This window comes from Myripristis murdjan, chromosome 9, assembly GCF_902150065.1.
Source record: "Myripristis murdjan chromosome 9, fMyrMur1.1, whole genome shotgun sequence".
In the NCBI taxonomy this organism is placed as follows: Eukaryota; Metazoa; Chordata; class Actinopteri; order Holocentriformes; family Holocentridae; genus Myripristis; species Myripristis murdjan.
The window spans coordinates 10643482-10663313 of NC_043988.1; the positions used below are offsets into that span (position 1 = coordinate 10643482).

Below are 19832 nucleotides of genomic sequence, written 5' to 3' on the forward strand. Positions count from 1 at the left end.
TTGGCACAGTGAAAGCTATAGCAATCTGTGAGGACTTTGCTGTGTATGTTGAGAGAGAATCAGTGATAGCCTCAGCTGCATGAAGAGTCCAACGTTTGGATCCTGTCCATATCCATTTCAGTTAGGGCCTTTTACAGCCATGGTGAATGATGAATTGAATTAATGTTCATTATCATGAGTACGCTTCTGTGTTGGTGCCTTTTACAGCCATTAGAGGGCAGGCATGGCTTTCTTTCTGTCAAGCTGCAGCAGAACGAGGTGAAAAAGACTGGGAGGGGACAGAAGCTGGCTCTCCAACTCACCACGCTGAGGTGTCCTCGTGAAAAAATGACATCCCTTGTATCCATTATACCTCATCTAACATCAAATTTCGTATCGAAAAGGTGCAAGATATGCACTGGAAAATAATGCCAACAATAAAACCGTAACATTAAAGCAGTGAAATTAACTTGCCTTTTCCTTTAGACCATGGCCATTATAATTTTCCTGTATTGTCTTTTGTCTAAATTGGGTCAGATGAAATAGAGTCTTATTCCTTCATTTGTCCAATATTAAGTGTATTTTCTTAAAGATCTGGAGGCTGGAAAGTAATTTCAAACCTACCCCACATCTCATGATTCACTGTGGCTTTACTTTCCCTTTGATGATATAAAAGGGTAAAATACAACAGACTAAAGAAGCTCTCAGAGAAATTGCCTTTTGAGATGTTTTCAGACAAGGCTGGATGATATAGTTAGCTATATAAATAAGCCATTTTTTAATTTGTCATGCAGCAGCCACAATGCTACTGTGTTTCCACTGTAAGCCTTAAAATGTGTTGGGAAAATTAGTTGACACCCCTCCCTTCCTCTCTCCCTGCTTCCCTCCATCCTCTCCTTCCTGAGGGTGTATAGTTTATCTCCATAAAGCTGGGATTCAAGCCCCATCTGCCATTAGTCTGCCAGATATCTGGCTGTTGTCAGTCCGAATTAACAGCTGGGTGTCACAGGCATTACACCAGCATCACTGCTCCACTAAAATCTCACCGCTCTGCTGGAGTTCCATAGCACTGCAGAGATGAGTATTGCTGGAACCACATACCCATGACTGTTCAGAGAAGGGCAGGGATTGTATATTTATGACAGCTTAAATTATACATGTACAGCCATATGGGATACTCAAGTGGGCCCAACAGATGACGCCTTAGGAACATGTTGGGTTGCAGGGATTGAAAAGGGAGGAAATTGTTGTTGGATCGAAGTTAATCACAGTTAACTCTTATTGTTCTCTCAACATACCACAAGAGCATAGATGTGCATTTGAAGCCCGAATGGCAGGAATCACATTTCTGGATAATTTTGAGGCAGCTTTATGTACATTATATGAGTTATCACTAATATTAAAGGTTATTAATAACACGCCAAAAGGTCTGTGACTCATCTACAGACGTTGACTAAAGAGGATTGTGCTGAAGCCCATTCTTTCATGCTCCCATTTACGTATAGTGGGTTTGGTTTGTACATGAGATGATTTTCGTTCATCTGCTGCCCTTTTTTTGCTGCCTCCATCTGTCACTCTCTTGTGGAAGATTCATGTTTCCAGAGACTCTTAGTGTGCAGTTACTTCTATAGATGACAGGGCTGTTTACTGTATAATGATTAGTATTATTATGCTAGGACAAAATGAATTGGTCTATGTGCAAAGTGATTTTAGAAAACACTATAAGGGCATTCATTTGACCAGCTGACATGGAAATCCTGCCTGCGAAGCAGAGTAATGAGACAGTTTGAGTAACAAACAGTAAAGCGATCAAAGCCCTTGGCCTGACCCTGCTATTTTTGATTTAACTTATTTTCAGTTGTTACTACCGGGAGATATTGCTTAAATCAGGCACACCTTTCATGTCTGACTCATTAAAGCTACATTATTGTTGAAAGTTGCTTGCCTGGCTATTTATAAAACTGTCACAATGACTGATCAGATGTTGAACAAAAGCTGCAGGTACGCATAAAAATATCATCACCAAATAGCCTCATAACATCGGCTTCACAAATATATGGATGTTGCACTAAATTGTTATTGGCTTTGTTTATGTATGAGGCACTCTCTCAGCAAGTTGTAATGTAAAAGCACATCTGTAAAATCAAGCTGCAGAGGGAATCTGTGCAATATTTGCTCCTGTTGATGGACATTTTATTACCTGCTTGTGTTCTCTGCGCTAATTAAGACAAATACAGTGTTGACAGTATATCTGCCCTGGGACGGCTGCTTTCCAGGCTGTAATGCCATACCCAGGGTGTTGAAAGTGATAGCAAAGGATATTCTGATTTTCCAAACAGTAATTTTCCTCGGTCAGTCCTGAAGTTGTTTTAGCATATGTCAGCATACGATAGTTATACATAGTGAGAACAGAAGAGCCCTCAGGGAGGCTGTATGCTGTGTAATGGATGGACACATATCTGCGGCTAAGTACAGGGAGTAGTAGCAGTTCAAATGTATTTTCTTTTATATGTTGTGTTTGTAGAATACAAAAGTCAGACAAAGAGACAGACAGAGGAGTAAGGTGGGTGACTTTGTTAGTATCTGCCATTTTTTTATGTACCAGACTATCAAAATGGTTTGTTGCCCTGACAATAGTCAAATGAAAGAAACAATGAAAGAAATGAGCAAAACGGGAATATGAGTCACGGTGGCAGTTGTGACCTGTTTCAACCTGTAATTCTTGGTTAAATTACACCATGAATGTGTATCTTTTCCTTTAAAAATGCCCCACATCGCTTGTAACTTACATCAGTTTGATGTTGATGATGTATGAAGTGTATTTAGAATACAAAAAATACAGATTTATTTTATAGGCATCAGCCTGTACACTTCATTTTGCAAATATAAAGCAGGTAAACTGTGTTTGGGAATTATCCTCCTCTCTAATCTCTGCCAACTGTTCATTTAGCCATAGCTGTAGCTGACTGTTGCTGCTGTTTGTGAGGCACTGCCTAAAGAACCGAGCTATTCCCTCCAGTTTCATCTGGGTCTAAGACTACTTTCAGGGCTGTCACGTGAAAAAGATTAGGAATTTTCCTTTAATTTACCCCATTTTTTGCTTGGCCTCTTTCTTCCATGCTCAGTCTTGCTCATCCTATTCCTGTGAGACAACTGTAACTGCAGTTGACTGCAATAAGGGACTGCAGAGAAGGGCAGTGAATACTAAGCTGGCCAAGTCAGGCACACTACATTTAGATCCCTAACATCCACTTTTCACCCTCCCTTGAATGGCCAGAGAGATCCTTTTGGGGCTATAGGCTTATAATGTGGCAGTTGTCAATGGGCAAATCCTATAACTGAACATCTGTTGGCATCATGTATTTGACTCCATGATGGAACTAGAATGCTAATAAGCAATGCTCATGATTGCAAAATTAGACCACAACTGTTATGAACTCAGACGGCAATCTCAATTTGTCACAACACTGGACTTCAATCCCTCATGTAATACAGGCAATCAAGATAATGTTTGACGTGATGTGAAGCCTTAAAAAAGAACATGAAACTCCATTTCTGGGTATTTACAAATTATTTATTTATTAACTTTTTTTTTTTTTTTTTTTTAAGTCCCCATAGGAGTTGGGATCGTATAGCCTAGCAATTAGTAGGGATCTTATGGGGATTATTAGGTGCTGCAATTGCTTTTTCCGGTTCATTGGCTTGGTTTATTTGAAAAAAAAAAAAAAAAAAAAAAAAAAAAAAAAAAGGCCACATTTGACTAAGGTAGTAATAGGATCCCCAGTTGTTGATCATCATTAAGCAGCCGCACAGCAAGCAAAATAATCAAAACCGCTAACACCCGTTTTTTCCCCCCTAAACAAGGCAGTCAGTGATGGGTAACCTACTAAACATAAACATATAAAATATGGGTATTAAAAGGTCAACAACTGAGCTGAGGCGGGTTCACCCTCCACTACACCCCTGATGACACGTGAAATACCCAGTGAAGCCTACGGAGAGAAAAAAAGTAGTGTGCCCTGTGGTGGCGCGACGTCAGTCTCTCTTGCACCGAGTTGAATTGGTCGTGGCCAGCAACGTCACTCCCTGACGGCGGCATCAGAGCAGCGCGGACGGCCATCCACATCCAGGCAGCAGCCAGTCGCTCCGGAACTCGGCGGAAGACAACGTTGGACACCCGCTCCCCGCTTCGGGACCCACGGGACGGCTACTTTCCAGCTTCAAAACACAGGTAAAACAGAAGCTTAGCGTCCCCCTGAAACACGTCTAGTAAGTTTCTCAAGTAATTTTTGTGTCTTTGTTTAGTCCGTAGCCAGGAAACGGCGTGGACATGTAGCCGTTCCTGCGGCTACAGTGAGCAGCGAGCTTTCTGTACTGTAGCTGCCGTACAGTAGCCATATAAACTGTGTGTTGCTATGGCACTGCAAGGCAACATCCCACCTGCTGCTGCCGCCACTGCATGCGTCTCCCATTGTGGACATGGGAACAAAGCAATGCACTTTGTGTCGCAGTTCACTCTTGCATTTATTGTACATTTAGCAGATAAGTGTGTGTCTGTTTTGTTTTTCCTCTCCTCTTGTACTTCAGTTTTTTTTTTTTTTTTATCAGGGTTGTTTGCCACCTGTTTCTAGTTGGATTCACTGATCTGTTAGTATTATCATAATTTATTATTATTATTATTATTATTATTATTATTGATTTTGTTGTTGATGATGTTGATGTTAGTAGTGGTAGTATTACCAATTTCATAACTAAATTCCTAACTAATTTAAGAAGATTTTTTTGAGAGACATGCCGTTAATTCGCCTGTCATTTCAAACTGTGCTCACTTGGAGCTGCTCAGTTCAATTCAAAGCACTTTATTTACCCCCTGAGGGGCAATTAGATTAAAAGCAAATAGTGATGTACCTTACATACACACTCACATCAGACACACAAAAAGGAGCTCGGGAGTGGGAGTCTGACATGTAAAAAGCATTAGAGGCAATGAGCTTAGCACGAGTTAAAGGGCAAATAAGGAATTGTAAAATACAGATATAAATAAGAACATCACATTCAGTTTGGCTTAAGAGAGTGCTTCCGCACTTACCCAGCTGTGGCACAACCATCACTCTTGCTGTAATTTCTGCCTTGCCTGTTGGCCACAGAGCTCAGTGCAGACAAAAAAAGGTCACTTGTTTGTTTTGAGTATATTGCCAGTGTAGTGCTCTTGTTGCTGTGGTTCTAGGTTAGGGCACACACAGGCCATGTCCACAAGAGCTTAAGGCGCCGTTGCCATCCCACCTTTGTATAACTGCTGTTTGTTTGTTTTCATAGTGTCTGAGCATTACCCAGGGACAGCAGGACACAAGATGCTGAGTACCAGCGTGGCATGCCTGAGAAGGACAGCGTTGGCCGCAGACACAGAAAACAGCAGATGTTTGGAGTGAAGGTGCCTAGTACATACTTTCCTACTCTGTGGCTCACTCAGTCAGCGTGGTTCAGCATCAGGGCATGCCGACACCAGGCCGGTGACACAAAGAAATTCCATTATCCCTCATCTCCTGTCCGCTGTGACAGAGAGGAGGAAATCACCATGCCGTGCTGCCGTGAGGCCAGGAAGGAGGGCGAATTATGAGTCAGAATGGAGGAGAAAAGAGAACTGTCAGTCTTTAAATCCCTCCGCCTATAAGCGTGGTAGACAGCTCACATGCTTATTTTAAGAGCAGGACCAGATCTGCTTTCCTCTATTTGGCTTACATGTACCGCTACAGCTGTAGAACTGCGCAGACTGGCTTGTTTTTGCGCTTCATAAATTATTACGCAAACCTGCTCCTTTTTGCCTTCCTTAAATTGTAATGTCTGTATAAATTCCAGGGATTAGAGTTCACGCTTGGAGGGAGTGCAGGGTGCAAAAGGGCGTATCCGAGGCAAGCTGTGTTCATTGTATTTTACTTTACACACCTCCTTATCTCAGCTGTCAAGAGGGAGGATTCTTTTCTACAGTAAGTTACCCAGAGCACTACAGATAGCGATGGCAAAGGAGGGGTAGGACAGAGAGAAAGGAGGAGAAAGGAGGAGTGAGAAGCACAGAGAGTGACTGTGAGGCAGTGAGCATGCTTTACCCAGCTACTGAGTGACTCCCGTATCCAAGGACGTGTAGCAACGCATCCAAACGCCACTCGTCGCCCATGGACTGGTGTGAAGAAAATGAGGCAGACAGACAGGCACTCATATAGCCTCAACAACCTGCTGGCTCTTCTTCATAAGGCCCCTGGGGTTTGACTTGACTGTCTGGAGTGTCAAGGCTGACGACTGAGCACATCATGAGCACATCCCGAGTGGACTATTAAACTGAATGACTAGACTTACTTAGCTTGAGCAGGGATCACATTTTTTACCGCCCGAAGCCAAATAAAAACAAGGGCTTTTCTCTTAAATCACTGTTGTCATTGCGCCTATACTGGCCCACGTTTGTGTATGTGTTTGGCAGAGAAACAAACTGGAGAGGAGGTAGTAACAGGTGCTGCGTGCCAAGGTGGAGCCGGAGGTGTGGAGGAGAGGTGTCAATCATGGGGAAATCAAACAGCAAGCTCAAACCAGAGGTGGTGGAGGAGTTGACACGGAAAACCTACTGTGAGTACCTTCATGTCTTTTCCTTTTTACAATTCTATAGATTGGAGCAAGTAGTACTCACACTTTCAGCAGGTCTATGCGAGGTTTAAGAAAACAGTCTTTCCACAGCTAAAAATCATTATTACATGAGGAGAATGTGTGACATGAATAAACAGCATATTTTCAGGCGTTGCAATTTCTGTGCCCTCTGTGTTCCACATTGACAGTGTAGTCAATAGTCCTGCCTGCTGGTACGAATTGAGATTCAGAGACGGATTCTCATTATCTGCAGAACAGTGCTACAAACTAAATGTCAGCTGGGAGTAGGCTGCCCGTTTGATTTAAAATTATGTTTCGATGTTGTGTAACAAATTGTGACTGGTTCAGGTCTGGCAGAAGTTGTAATCAGCATCTTTAAATCAAGCTGAAGGGATTTATGAACATCGAGATGCTGGAGATTTTGAATAAGCTATCAAGCTGGGGATTTGCTTTGGATCACAGTCTCAGTTTTCATATGCAGTTCAGTTTATGAGCTCTTAAACAATTTGACTATCTATCTATCTATCTATATCTATCTATCTAAATAAAGAGGTGGAAGAGGGATTGGTACTGTACATGCTGTATAACAAGTGGCAGAATCAATTCATGCTGTGTTCCACATACTGTGATGGCATATACTGTATGTGGCCTTTCTGCATTGTGGTACAGCATATCTTTGAGGGTGACAGGGAAGGTGGGCTGGAGAGAGGGAATGACTCAGGTCTTATTCATGACATCAACATGTACATGGACTTTGTTGTTCCTGTTGACTCGGCAAGACATCGCAGATTGACCACGGTTTTATTGAACCGTTTATGACAATTTCCTCCAACAATACTGCCCCCTCCCTCCCACTGTTTTTTTAGTTTTCATTATATCTGAACAGGCGTCACATTGATTGTTACCCAGATGTCTGCTCAAGAAACAATATATTAATCATGCGTGTGTTATTCCTGGAGCACAATATTAGTATTTGAGCAGTACAGTGTGCAGGTGTGGGTGGAGGTTGACAGCCAATGGCTGCTTAATGACAGTGTTATTTGTGTAGTGGGTCTCTCCATGGCAGAACCAAGGAAGGCTGTTGTGGCAGGAAATTGCTGTGGAGGAAGATTGGGCTTCATGCTGGGCTTGGCTGTTTGCTGCTGTCCTTTACTCTCTCTTTCTCTGGCTCTCTCTCTCCCTCTCTCTCTCTCTCTCTCTCTCTCTCTCCCTCCCTCTCTCAGTACCTCCCTCACACCCTCCCCCTCTCTCTCTCTTACCCTTTCACCCTCTCTCTCCGTCTTTATCCCCTAATTGCCCTCTTTGAGCAAGGAATGGAATAGTATAATTAGGATCTTATCTGGTTAGCATCACTGAGAGGGGCACCAAGCCTTCTCTCCCAGCATGATCATTCTCCCTTGTTCCTTGTTCTGCTCATGCTTGACGGGGACTCTTTATAATTTCTGCCTTCATCCTATTGCCTCTTTCCCTTGCTCTCCCATGAGAAGGTTTGTCTTCCGTTTTAGTCAAGTGTTTCTTTTGGTACTTGACAGATTGGGGACTTGGTAAATGTCTCAATGCCTCTGTGCCTCGTTGTTTTAGTGGTAAGACAAGTAGGGTCAATTTTTTTTCCCTGGCAAATGAGGCCCTCTGTTAACAGGGAGCCAACAAGGCCAGGCAAAAGAAACTGGGCCTGTTAGGCTTGCCGGAGTTCAGATGTCCTTTTATTTTCTCTGTAGACAATGGACTTCCCAAAGTGCTGAAACATCTTTATAAGCTAATCATTATTACTTTGTCTATTAATCATTGCAAACACTTAGCCTTGCCTGGCTCAAAACAACACTAAGCTAAGCAAAGACTGCAGCTATGAAGTGTTGGATATCTTTGGAATATTACCTGTGCTTAAAGAGAGACTAAACTCAACCCAGAAATGTTTTTTTTCCGAATGACTGCTCCAGCCCCACAAGGAATGAAGACCAGCAATTCTATTAAAATGACTGCAGGATGCTCATTAGGCCTATGTATTAGCATGATGACTTTGTAAGCTGTGGAGGAGGCTCACAGTGACAGAGTGCAAGCTGGATGTGCTCCTGCAGACCCTGCAGGGCCAACAGGCAGAGAGCGGGCCCTGCTCCCTTCCTGCATAGGCTGATTGCATTACTGCCCATTGCATCTGACAGAGTTATGTAATAAATTTTTATTAAACCGTAGCCATGGTAAATTGCCTCAATTTTTGACTGCATTGACTTTTCAGGCCAATTTAATGGTAGCTTGGCTTGGCTGACAGTCGTGAGATTGACCCTGACATTTATTGCCTAGGAATGGGTCACATGATGGCTTTCTTGGTGAAACGCTGAGCAAAGCAAATTTAGGCCAGGATGTATGCAGGCATAGGCTACCTGGCATGGCTACTCTATTGTATAGCCTCTGTATTATTCTGCTCCAGAGCTGCAATAGTAACACATAATATATGAAAGTGTTTTGTAAATGAGCTTACTTGGTCAAAGGCTTGATGATGCACCTTTTATCGCTCTTATCACCCAAGTAGTATGTCAGCTAAAGGGGATCAATGTACTGTGTTTTCCTGTCTCCTTGGATTCAGCTGTAATTTTCCACAGAAAATGGCCTTTACTTGTTTGTCGTGAGCAGAAGTCTAGGCCTGAACTTGTACCATTATAGTAACCATGACTACGAGGTTCTCCGCAGTTAAACATTACAATATTGATGAACCGTAGATTAGTCTTCTGTTGTTGTATTTATGGCTACAAAAGCCCCTTGTTTTACCCCAGGCTCAACAGAGGGGGTTATGGAAGGCCTCTATCCTCAGACTTATAACAGCAGGCATTCAGAAAGCCTCTCAGAGGACCACCTGGTTAAACTAATGCCATTGATTTCCAGCCCTTGTTTTCAGTAGAAACCCCAGGGGTTGAGAGGACGAAAATTGCTTTGGTTACTTGAGAGAGAGTAAAGAGGCAAGCGGGAGCCATGAGGGATTGGTTGATTAGATACTGGCAGAGAATAATGCTTGTGTGGGCATGATAACACATCCTGCCTCCCAAACTGTTCTCTTACTTAAATCTGTTGCTGACCTTCATTCCCTCAACCTTGCTTGTCTTTTTGTTGTTCCCTGTGGTTTAATCACACTTGTCCACTACTATACTCAGTAAGATAAATTATTAGCTCGCCTTCTTTGAGAGTATCTTGCAATTGTTCTTGGTGAATCATAAACTCAACTAAATGTAGGGCATTTTCTTTTGATTGCATATTGATGCTGTTTCATGTTTTGGGTCAAGTTAGAAAATAGCTGTAAGAAAGGATTAGGCCAAGATGATCAACGATGTTGTTACTTGGTACTTAATCTTGCATCTAACAATAGCAAGCTTTCTCTAGGCAAGCAAAAGTTTTTAATCTAAACTAATGTCACTTTGTATTTCTTTTACAGTTACAGAGAAAGAGGTACAGCAGTGGTAAGTTGAGAGCATTCATTTTTCATGATAATTCTTTCATCTCTGATGTGAAGCTCGTCATAGCCCAGGATATGTATCTTCTCAGGCAAACCTCACAAGATGCAAGGGCCTTATCTTGACCCACTTGCAAAAACCCACTTTGATATTTGTTGCCCAGGATTTAGTTTAAGAAATCCACGGATAGATTATTTCATGTTTGTTTGATAGTTTATTTGAAGCCGGCAGTCATCTTCCTTACACTGCCCTGAAGACAGATGAGCTCTGAAAATAGAACTTTGACTTTGAAGGCTGATGATACTGAGACTGAGTGACTTTGAAGGCTGATAACACTGATACAAACACGTCCATGATGCATTCCTCAACAACCTTTTTGCTGTATTTGCAAGAGGACTGATTCCGATAACAGAGGGATGGAGGGGGCAAAAGGTTGCCTTACTCTCAGGCACTTAATGACTACAAGGCGGCTGAGCCTCCGTAATGCTGTCAATTAGTGATCCTAGCTGTCAGATAGCTATTGACACCATGAATTTGTGTGAGCCGCACTAGCATCATCTTGCAAAGGTCTCTCCCTTTTCTGATCTGAGCCTGTACTTACTGTAATATGTATTTATGTCAAGATTAAACACATTAATGTAAGTGAGACACCTCAAGCTAGGGCAAGTGACAGAGCAGGGGCTGCTCAGGGACTGATCACTGATTAGGTATGCATTTCTCCATGTTTTCCCAAAGGCATAATTTGTCAGCCACAGGCACATGGATAAAGTAAGAGGCAATGCATCTTCATTAAAGAGATGATTCAAGCTTGAGTGCAGTACTCCTTTTTGTTCAGTGTACATTGCTTCTAGGCTATTGTTTCTTTGCTAATGAAAAAAGAATAGCCTGTATCAGAAGAAAGGAGCACTGTAATACAGTGATCACTCTCCCCTGTTCACACTTCAGCTCTCCAGCTTTGGCTTTGCCTTTCATGACCTAATTCTGCATGCATGAAAAGAGCAGTGCCTCTTGAGCTCGTTGCTGTTCATGCCCCCAGTTAGAGGGTTATGGGGGGAAGGAGCCAGGGCACGTTCACAGCTATATACAGCAGCAGCAGCAGCAGCAGTGGCAGCAGCAGCAGCAGCAGCAGCAGCATTAGAGACCGCTGGGCATTGGCAGGTCCAGAGCCTCTGAGCCGGCCTGTCTCTGGGGCTGCTGGAGTGTACTGGGGCGGAATACCCCCCACCGCCTCCGGCTGTGCAGCCAGCTCGCCATCACACTGTCACCGTCTTTCACACAAAGGAAACTTTGCATGAGTCCTCACTTGAAGATCATCAGCAGTCAACAAGGCTGAGTGTGAGGGATGAGAGGGAATTTTACCAGGGGAAATGCCAGATGGCGTGTAATTAGAGCACAGGCACATACACAGAAGTATTAGCAGGGTTAGATAAATGCCTGTGTTGTGCATTAAATTTGTTCTCCATTCTAATTCTCTTCTAAGGGAACATCATTAGTATGCTAGGGGCTCACCTGAAATCAATAACAAAATGCCATAGCGCAGTGATGTTCCTGCCAACTAGACAGGAGCAAGAGAAACATCCTGCACAACTCTTTAGCAACCACCATGATTGATGCCAAGTTGTAGAAGCTATTGCCAGTAATAAATACTTTATCTTCATGCTGGCTCCCTAGTGAGGTCTGATGCACAGTATCACAGGTCTGCTGTGTCCGTGTGAGTGCAGTGGGCAGAGTAGTTACATTAAGCCTACAGTTAGATGACACTTAGCAAGCATTTTTGGATGGGTAACAGCACCCGCTACAGTGTGTGCCTACTGCGTGTGCTACTCCACATGCAGTATATTAAAGGCAGACTACGCAGATTCAAAGGGGAGGGCACAGCACATTGTTGTGATGAGTAAGAACAACTCTTTACCCCATCATAACCCAAAATATTAGAGCATTTTGCTGCATTATTAATGTTTTTGTGTACATTTACATCAAAATGTTAGAGTCATGACAGGCATTTAAAAGTTTTACATGAATTCTACGGGTTAATAGTCTTGACGTTAAGGGGTTTTAATTATCCCTGCTCAGCTTCATTTTTATCAGTAGTAAACAAAATGGTGTGCCCTCCTGTTTTAAACTGCATAGTCTGCTTTTACACACAGTTTAAGTCAGCATTGTAAGCACCTGTCACCATGGTCAGTATAAATAAGAAGAAAGAAAAAAAAAACAAGGAAGGGTCAAACTACTAGAAAAATAGATGCATTTCAGTGAAGGTCCTAAAGAAATCATGTGACCCGTAGGACTGGCTAACATGAAAGATTATCATTTGGGTGATGGGAATTTAGGGAAGCACTTCATAAATCAAATGACAAAATGGATGTGGAAGTTTTTAACCCACATCAAATTGCTAAATAGGAGCTGGACACTGACTATTTGTGAGTCTGCTAGTTGGCAGATGACATATTTATTACAAATGTTAAGACCTTACTATTTGATGACACATTTCCTATTCAGCATGGCTACAATTCTGGTTACCAGAAAGGGTCACTTCGAATTGTGCATTAAAATTGTATTACACATAATGTATTGGCTTCCTGATGGGATGTTCCATGTTCGCATGGAGAAAAGGTCTAAAAAATCAGGTGAAATGGGTCATCTTTGGATTATGATATGCATTGTGTGTTTTGAACTTCGAATACCAATTAGTTTGAATTCCTCATTGTAGTGAGCTTGGCTTTCATTTCCCAGCGTATCTCCAGATAATGGAAATGTAAGAATTACATGGTTCTTTTCTCCTCTCACTGTACTTGGAGAGAGGCTCTGAGCTGGTCTTTAGAGCTTCTCTCCATCTCTTTGACTGTGGAGCATGGCTTCATTATCTATGAGGCAGATTAAAAGTAAAACGTTGAAGAAGTGAGGAGCCAAAGTGTGAGCGGAGGAGATCTGTCCTAGGCTCCATTGTTCATGCCAGTACTGTCTCTAAGGCGTTTATTACAGCCTTGCCTTATTTTCAACAGCCTTGACTCAATCACAGACAAACAAGTAATGCTCCCAATGTGAGTATACATCACGTTCGCTGGTGATAAAGAGGAAATATTGTTTTTTGTTTTGTTATGGTTTTTTTTTTAATAACTTTGGGGTTATTTCTCTGGCTATCTCGTCTTTCTTCCTCAACAGCTCATCTAGCATTTCTTTTCATTTTCACTAACACTCTCCTCCTCACTCCCCGAACCATTACAGTCTTGTTAGAAGACTCTAATGCAGTGTTTCTTTATTTAGGCACACAAGGAAATTGCCTACCTTGGAGTGACTGCACTTCAAATTGCTTATGAAAGGCTTCTATTTTTAGGCTAACTGAGATGTTAAGTCACTCTCTAGATATGTCATTTCCAGGGGCCAGAGGAAGCTCAGAGACTTATCTATCAGCTATGCATATTATCAAAAGAGGGCTGGAGACTAATTTGATTAGAGTTAAACACTCTCTGGGCCTGGTATTGGATTAGGGCAATCGTCTTATCTGCTAACGAGACAAATAGCTTTGCACTGTACCTTTTTGATCATAATATACCCTATCAGACTGAATCAGTAATGCCTACTGTGCAAGTGAGGGAGTGAGTGGAGTGAAAGTCATCAATTTATCACTAACTGATCTCCAGTTTTGTCTTGATTCTAAATACTCTTTTCTTTATGAATGAAACATTTTTTTAACCCTTGAATGAATTTTCTTCTATGTCTGTGTCACTATTTTTAGGTACAAAGGCTTTATTAAGGATTGTCCAAGCGGACAGCTTGACGCTGTGGGCTTCCAGAAGATATATAAGCAGTTTTTCCCTTTTGGAGATCCGACCAAGTTTGCCTCCTTTGTCTTCAACGTCTTTGATGAAAATAAGGTTTTTAATCTAATTCTGTTCACTTTTCCTGTACGATATTGCAAGATATGCACCTTCCTCTGTTATGTAAAGTTGATAAAAACATGGTTTTCAGATTGGCTTGTTACCTGGGGCTGTCGCTAGATAAGGGAAGTTATGTGACAGTGTCTGTAAAGCCTCGTCGTCAGGCCAGTGCATGAGAACAAGAGCGACGTCTTTCTGGCTGGCGGGAGGTTGCACACAATGAAAGGATGACATGATGCTTTGCTCCAAATCTTGCTCAAAACAAGCATAGAAAGCCTATTCATTGTGCTGCTTAAATTATTTTAAAGTTTGGGCATTTTTACTCTTTGCTTTTGTGAATTGCATGCTTTCCCATTTGTGTACAGTAGAACCTTATTCATCCAAACCTCTTGAGATGAAAGGCTGTTTAGAAAAATGAAGTGTTTTGTACACTCAAACATGTTGAAATTCTAGACCGCAGCTTAATGGAACTATAATAAGCAGATGCATAAACACATGGACGTGTGTTGTGCAGTCTAATTTGCTGTTTGAATTTTTTTTTTTAATTACATGCATCATGCATAATGTATTCCAAAATGAAAATATATTGCAGCATCTTTGTGTTTGTTTAGAGGACTGATTGTTTCGTAAGTATAAGGTTAAGATAAACAAGAATCTGCTGTTTTTCTGACCAACAAGAAAGCTCTGCGTGCATTTGAAGGCTTTCAATAAAGACACCAGATACACATTTGAGAAACATTCTGCTGCCTTAAAATCATCACTCAGTATTTCAAATACAGAGATGATGCTGTCTTCAAAAAGGACAAATTTACAAGCAATGATGTGCATATGATTCTTATCTTCAATAGTTGGAATAATAGTATGGCATACATTCATGCCGGCAAATCAATTTGTAAGAGCATGTGCCTCGATTTTCAAAAGGTGCATATCTTACATGGAAATGAAACTCTTCCTTGTCGTCTCCTTAGCAGGATTTGAGGATATTATGATAAAGCACAGCTTAACTAGGCTTAAGAAGAGGAACCCCACACAACTGCAATTGTACAGGATAATTCAAATTCTGTTGTGGAAGATAAGCTGTAGATGAACAGCTACTGGTAGGTCGGTGAGCACCCCAGTGGTTTATTGACTTTGGTTAAGAGGCTTTGACTTCAGGAGATCACACAACCCTTCTATCTGATGTTTATCTATGACCCTCTGTAGTGTTAGGCACCCTATAGTTAGAGAACTCTATGATCTTAATTGTTTTTCTGACTTTTTAGTTTCTTTTTAGCACTGGTCAGATGTCTGGTAGAGATAAAGTTAGCTGACCCTGAGGCCCTTAAGAGCATTTGGTAAGAGTTGTGTTGTTTCTCAGGTGTAGTGCTTCCAGGTTGGCTGTTGTGCCAGTAGGATGCAGGCAAAAAACCTTTGTCAGGCAATCCCAGCCCATACGGGGAATATGAATTTATTAACTTGCAATTATTGCAATACCACAAAGTCATTTTGCATGCTAAATAATCCAGCTAAAAACTGTAGTTTCCACTTATCATATGAATCTCATTTTTGAGTTCATACCATGATGAGTTTATCTGAAATAGCAGTTTTTGTAAGGGTTTTTCATTTTGTATGTATTTTTCTGTTTCAGTTCATGTCTATTTGCTGTACAATTCAAGGCCTCACACCAAAACACTGCTGGCAACAACTTTGGCAGGGTAATTTTTTAAATGTTGATCTGCTGTGGTAGGATGCTGTGTGTGCTATTCTAACAAAGATTAGAGGAAGCGTCAGGATAAAATATTGTTATTACAGTAGTGAACAAAGTTATCTCAGAAGACTGTTCATGATGTAGAATCATCGGAAAAGGGTGAAACATCTTTGGCCCAAATATACCGTGGCTGTATATTTGTGCAGTATAACTTTCAAACTATGAACCAGTTGCATCCATCTTACTAATGACCAGAGGTGACATATTTCAGCCTCAGGAGAGAGCCAGGTGTAGGGCAGAAAATAGCAGCTGACTTGGAGCAAACGTCTGGCCCCGTTTTCAGCAGAATACAGAAAAGGAGTTTATGAAAGAGCAAGGAGTTCTTGAAAGTACAGCAAGTGTGAAGTGAGAGGTTCAGCTTGTCTCAGGGCCATTCTCTGTCTCTGTCTCTGTCTCTCTCTTTGTTTCTCTCTGTCGGTCTCCCTGCCTGCCAATCTGTAGGATGGACGCATCGAGTTCTCCGAGTTCATCCAGGCCTTGTCAGTTACCTCTCGGGGAACTCTGGATGAGAAGTTGAGGTGTAAGTAAATGACCCCCCCCCCCCTCCCCCAAGTGCATTTCGACACTTGAATGACAGGATTTAGGGTTAATTGTTATGCATTGCATAACAAAGACAGTCGGTGGGCTCCTAGAGGACAGCAAATAAAAGATTGTTAGACAAGCAGGTTTTTGCAAACTTGAGGTCAGGACCCCATATGGGGCTGAGCTTTCTTTAAAATGGTGTCTCTAGAAAAAACTTGTGGTCAAACTAAACTGTCTGTAGCAATGTCTGATTGCTGTATTGAAATGAACAGTCACCATCACCATTGAGCAGACACACAGTCACTCAAAGCCATGCTGCCTGCCTGTATATTGTTGCTGTTACTGAGAGTTTCAAAAGAGTGGCTTGATTTCTGTAGCTTTTAGAAATAAAACATTGTCTGAGCACATTGTAATTAGTGTGAACAGATAATGCTGGGGTCACAGGAACTTTCTGAGGGTATTGTCAGTATTGTGCCACCTACCAAAAAAGGCTTTAAAGATTGAAGCCACAATTAATGGGTAAAACTCATCTTTTTTTCAATGATTTTCTCCATACAGGGGCTTTTAAATTATATGACCTTGATAACGATGGCTACATCACTCGTGATGAGATGTTGAACATTGTAGATGCCATTTATCAGATGGTGGTAAGTTACAATAAACAATTTGATATTTGAGACATGAATGAATGAAAAGCTGTTTATTGTAATGTTTTGGTTTTGTTTTTTCTCTCAGGGGAACACTGTGGAGTTGCCAGAGGAAGAGAACACACCAGAAAAGCGGGTGGACCGTATTTTTGCGATGATGGACAAGGTTAGTGTGTGCAATGTCTAAATCGTAACACACAAGGTTATAGTAATAAACACACTGACAATTGCAGTTGCTACAGAACTGCTTCCTTGTTATTTTCCATAGTTCAACATTCACTCTCCAATAATACGCTGATTCTAGTGCGTTAGCGGCTATTAGTTTACCGTTGAGGAAGACTGAATGTGCCTTTGTTGCCACCCTTGGGGCTCTGATGCAGACAATGTTAAGTTTAGAGCTGTTAGCTGTAGCCATCGCAGCGTCACTAACAGTGCCTGCAGTCTATAAACATCATAGATAGTCTCCTCCACCACCAAAGCGCAGCTCTAATGCCTAGTCCCTCAGCTCTCAGAACCCACTTGGCTTTAGTGAAAGATGAGACAGAGCCTGCTTGGGTGTGTTTGTCAGCTGCATGCCAACTAGTGCCAAGATCAGCCCATTGGACTAGGCGTACAACACAGCAGTACTCAGTCATTTGTATTTGTGAAGGAGAAGGGCTACCGTCCAAGTGCATTGAACCAGATCAGTCCAACAGTGTGGAACAGAAGTGACACATCATTTTACTTGACAACCACGTTTGCCCCCTGCTGGTGAAACAGTGTAAAAGCCTTCCAATCAGCTAATGGGCTTCATTCTCATTTGTGTCCTCTGTTGTTCTTCCAGAATGCAGATGGCAAGCTAACTCTGCAGGAGTTTCAAGAGGGTTCAAAGGCAGATCCCTCTATTGTTCAGGCATTGTCACTCTATGATGGACTTGTGTAGTGAGGCAAGGTGAGTGTGGGTACAAATGATATAGTGACTGATTATTTCCAATTTGAGGCCATGCTTCTACTCTAAGATGATACTGAATGATTCTTGTTTTGCCTGAGGAACATTTAGAAGAAAGCAAATTCAGCCTGTGGGCTGAAAACATAAGTGAAGAAGGCATTGTCATCTCCCAGTTTGTTCTAATGAATTATTCAAAAGGCCTGCTTGATTGCTGGCAATCAAATAGTCTTGCAAAGCTGAGTGTCTGTCTCCTCCCACCACCTAATAATTTATTGCACTGGCCACTGCCAATTGTTGCTGCTGTCCCGCTCAACGTGTTGTCAACTGTGAAGTGAACTTGTGAAGACGTGTTTTTACAATGCAGTAGCACTGTTTAGAAAATGACTTGCATGTTATGAGAGTGCACGAGAGACACCACTTGTCATAATCTGCTCAATGGGATTGTTATTATAATTCCTCAGATGCATCCGACTCGGCATTCTCCAGTGCATAAAATGCCAATCCAGCACCATCTCACCTGTAATGGGAGGAACTCACATGGTCTCCCGTGTAACTGCTCACCTGGAAGTTGACTGCGTGAAGTTTTTGTCGCACGCCCGTATGGCATTTGTGTCAGTAGCTGCACATCTACATTTCTACTAAGGATTGTGAACAAATCTATATCCTCTGGTGTGAGAGAGAAGTAAAATATGTCAGCAATCCCTCTGTCATTATATGTGCTTCTAAAACAACGTGGCACTGCGTACGCCCTTAAATGTTGTGGACTGCGTATTAAGAGCATTCCTGCAAGCGAGGAGTTGTGGTTATACCATGGACAATCCAAGGAACTGAACTGCCTTGGCGATGGTGTCGTGTGTCTTGTTCACATTCAACTGGAGATGCATATGAACTGCTCAGAAGAACTGTGCTGTGCTGTGCTGCTTCATTGCCACTTGAAGAGACTCTAAAGCTGGGAGCATCTGGAAAAAAAAAATGTGTTACTTGCTGAGAGTGTGAACACTAACTTATGTTACAAAGCCGTATAGTGTATATTGTATAATGTAAATATGATTGTAATATTTTATTTTATGCTTTGCTGCGTTTATTGGAATTTCTTCATAAAAATGGAATGAGACTTGGAGTTTTATTTTTTATCAAAGGTGTTAAAATGTATTGCACTGTATTTTTCAGCATTAATGTAAGGGATTGCTTTTTCTTCTCACATTCTGAAGTTTCCTTTCCCTGAGAGAACAGCTTTTTTATTATTATTTGAAGAAAGTTGAAGGAGTGGGCATTTTGTATGGATTCTTTTACTATGTTTGCAGTCTGTGCATCCTATTGTGTTTTCACTTCCAGCGTCTAGTGTCTGCAGTGTTGCACAGCCACATCCTGAATGACATGACCAAGCAACACAGCAAATCCTCACAGTTGACATCTGGATTGAGGCTCATTATTTCTTTAGAGAGCATCATACCCCACCCTCTGTACACACAAAGCCTTGGTCATTGAGAGGCACAAACAGACATCAATTCTGGTTGTAAAGCTTTTGCGAGCTGTGTGGTTGCAACTGTCCACTTAGTATTTGTCCTGTGTGTTTTAAACAAGCCAGAGCATGTGATGCTGCCTTTTTTTCTCTACTTTTGGTCATTTCTGTCTGAGCATCAAGATGTTTTTATCAGCTTCACGGATTTTGCCTTATGCAAATGATAATTTACTAAATGATAAATGTCATTTACCTGTTGATTAACAGTATAAGAGCACAGAATAAAATGCATTTAAGTGGCTAACTTTTTGATTATTCTTAATCTTTACTTTGTATTTGAAAAAATTGTGTTTAATTAACAAAAATCTATCTATTTATCTATATATCTATAGAAATATATAGATACAGATATGTACATATAGATACGTAGACATATAATTGTTAAATAATTTCAAGGAACTGTTTTGTTTTAATGCATCAGTGGAATGGCTATGGCTCGAATGTCTATTTGTAAAATTATCAAACGCCTCAGTGACACAGTTAAAGTAATTAATTCAAGACTGCCTTTGTATTTAAATGGGACTGTGTTGTTGCTG

General features: G+C 41.5%; 1 protein-coding gene across 2 annotated transcripts; it reads left to right on the forward strand.

Annotated features, from left to right (window-relative positions):
• Window positions 1–4024: 4024 nt before the first annotated feature.
• ncs1b (neuronal calcium sensor 1b) lies at window positions 4025–19534 on the forward strand. Of its 2 annotated transcripts, XM_030060871.1 has the most exons (11): window positions 4025–4210; window positions 5296–5410; window positions 6452–6594; window positions 10034–10058; window positions 13055–13093; window positions 13789–13927; window positions 16119–16197; window positions 16758–16846; window positions 16935–17012; window positions 17670–17777; window positions 18236–19534. In XM_030060871.1, the coding sequence occupies exons 3-10, from the start codon at window positions 6531–6533 to the stop codon at window positions 17766–17768; spliced, it is 612 nt and encodes a 203-aa protein (XP_029916731.1). In that variant the 5' UTR covers window positions 4025–4210; window positions 5296–5410; window positions 6452–6530; the 3' UTR covers window positions 17769–17777; window positions 18236–19534. The 2 variants fall into 2 exon arrangements, with proteins under 2 accessions (XP_029916731.1, XP_029916732.1); XM_030060872.1 differs by lacking the exon at window positions 13055–13093.
• The last annotated feature ends 298 nt before the right edge of the window (window positions 19535–19832 follow it).

What these genes read in the sequence shown, in the direction of transcription:
- ncs1b (XM_030060871.1), top strand. Translation starts at nt 6,531, where the DNA reads ATGGGGAAATCAAACAGCAAGCTCAAACCAGAGGTGGTGGAGGAGTTG. An exon ending in TCTGGATGAGAAGTTGAGGT is followed by an intron (nt 16,198 to 16,757) that starts GTAAGTAAATGA and finishes TTCTCCATACAG; the next exon opens with GGGCTTTTAAATTATATGAC. An exon ending in ATGCCATTTATCAGATGGTG is followed by an intron (nt 16,847 to 16,934) that starts GTAAGTTACAAT and finishes TTTTTCTCTCAG; the next exon opens with GGGAACACTGTGGAGTTGCC.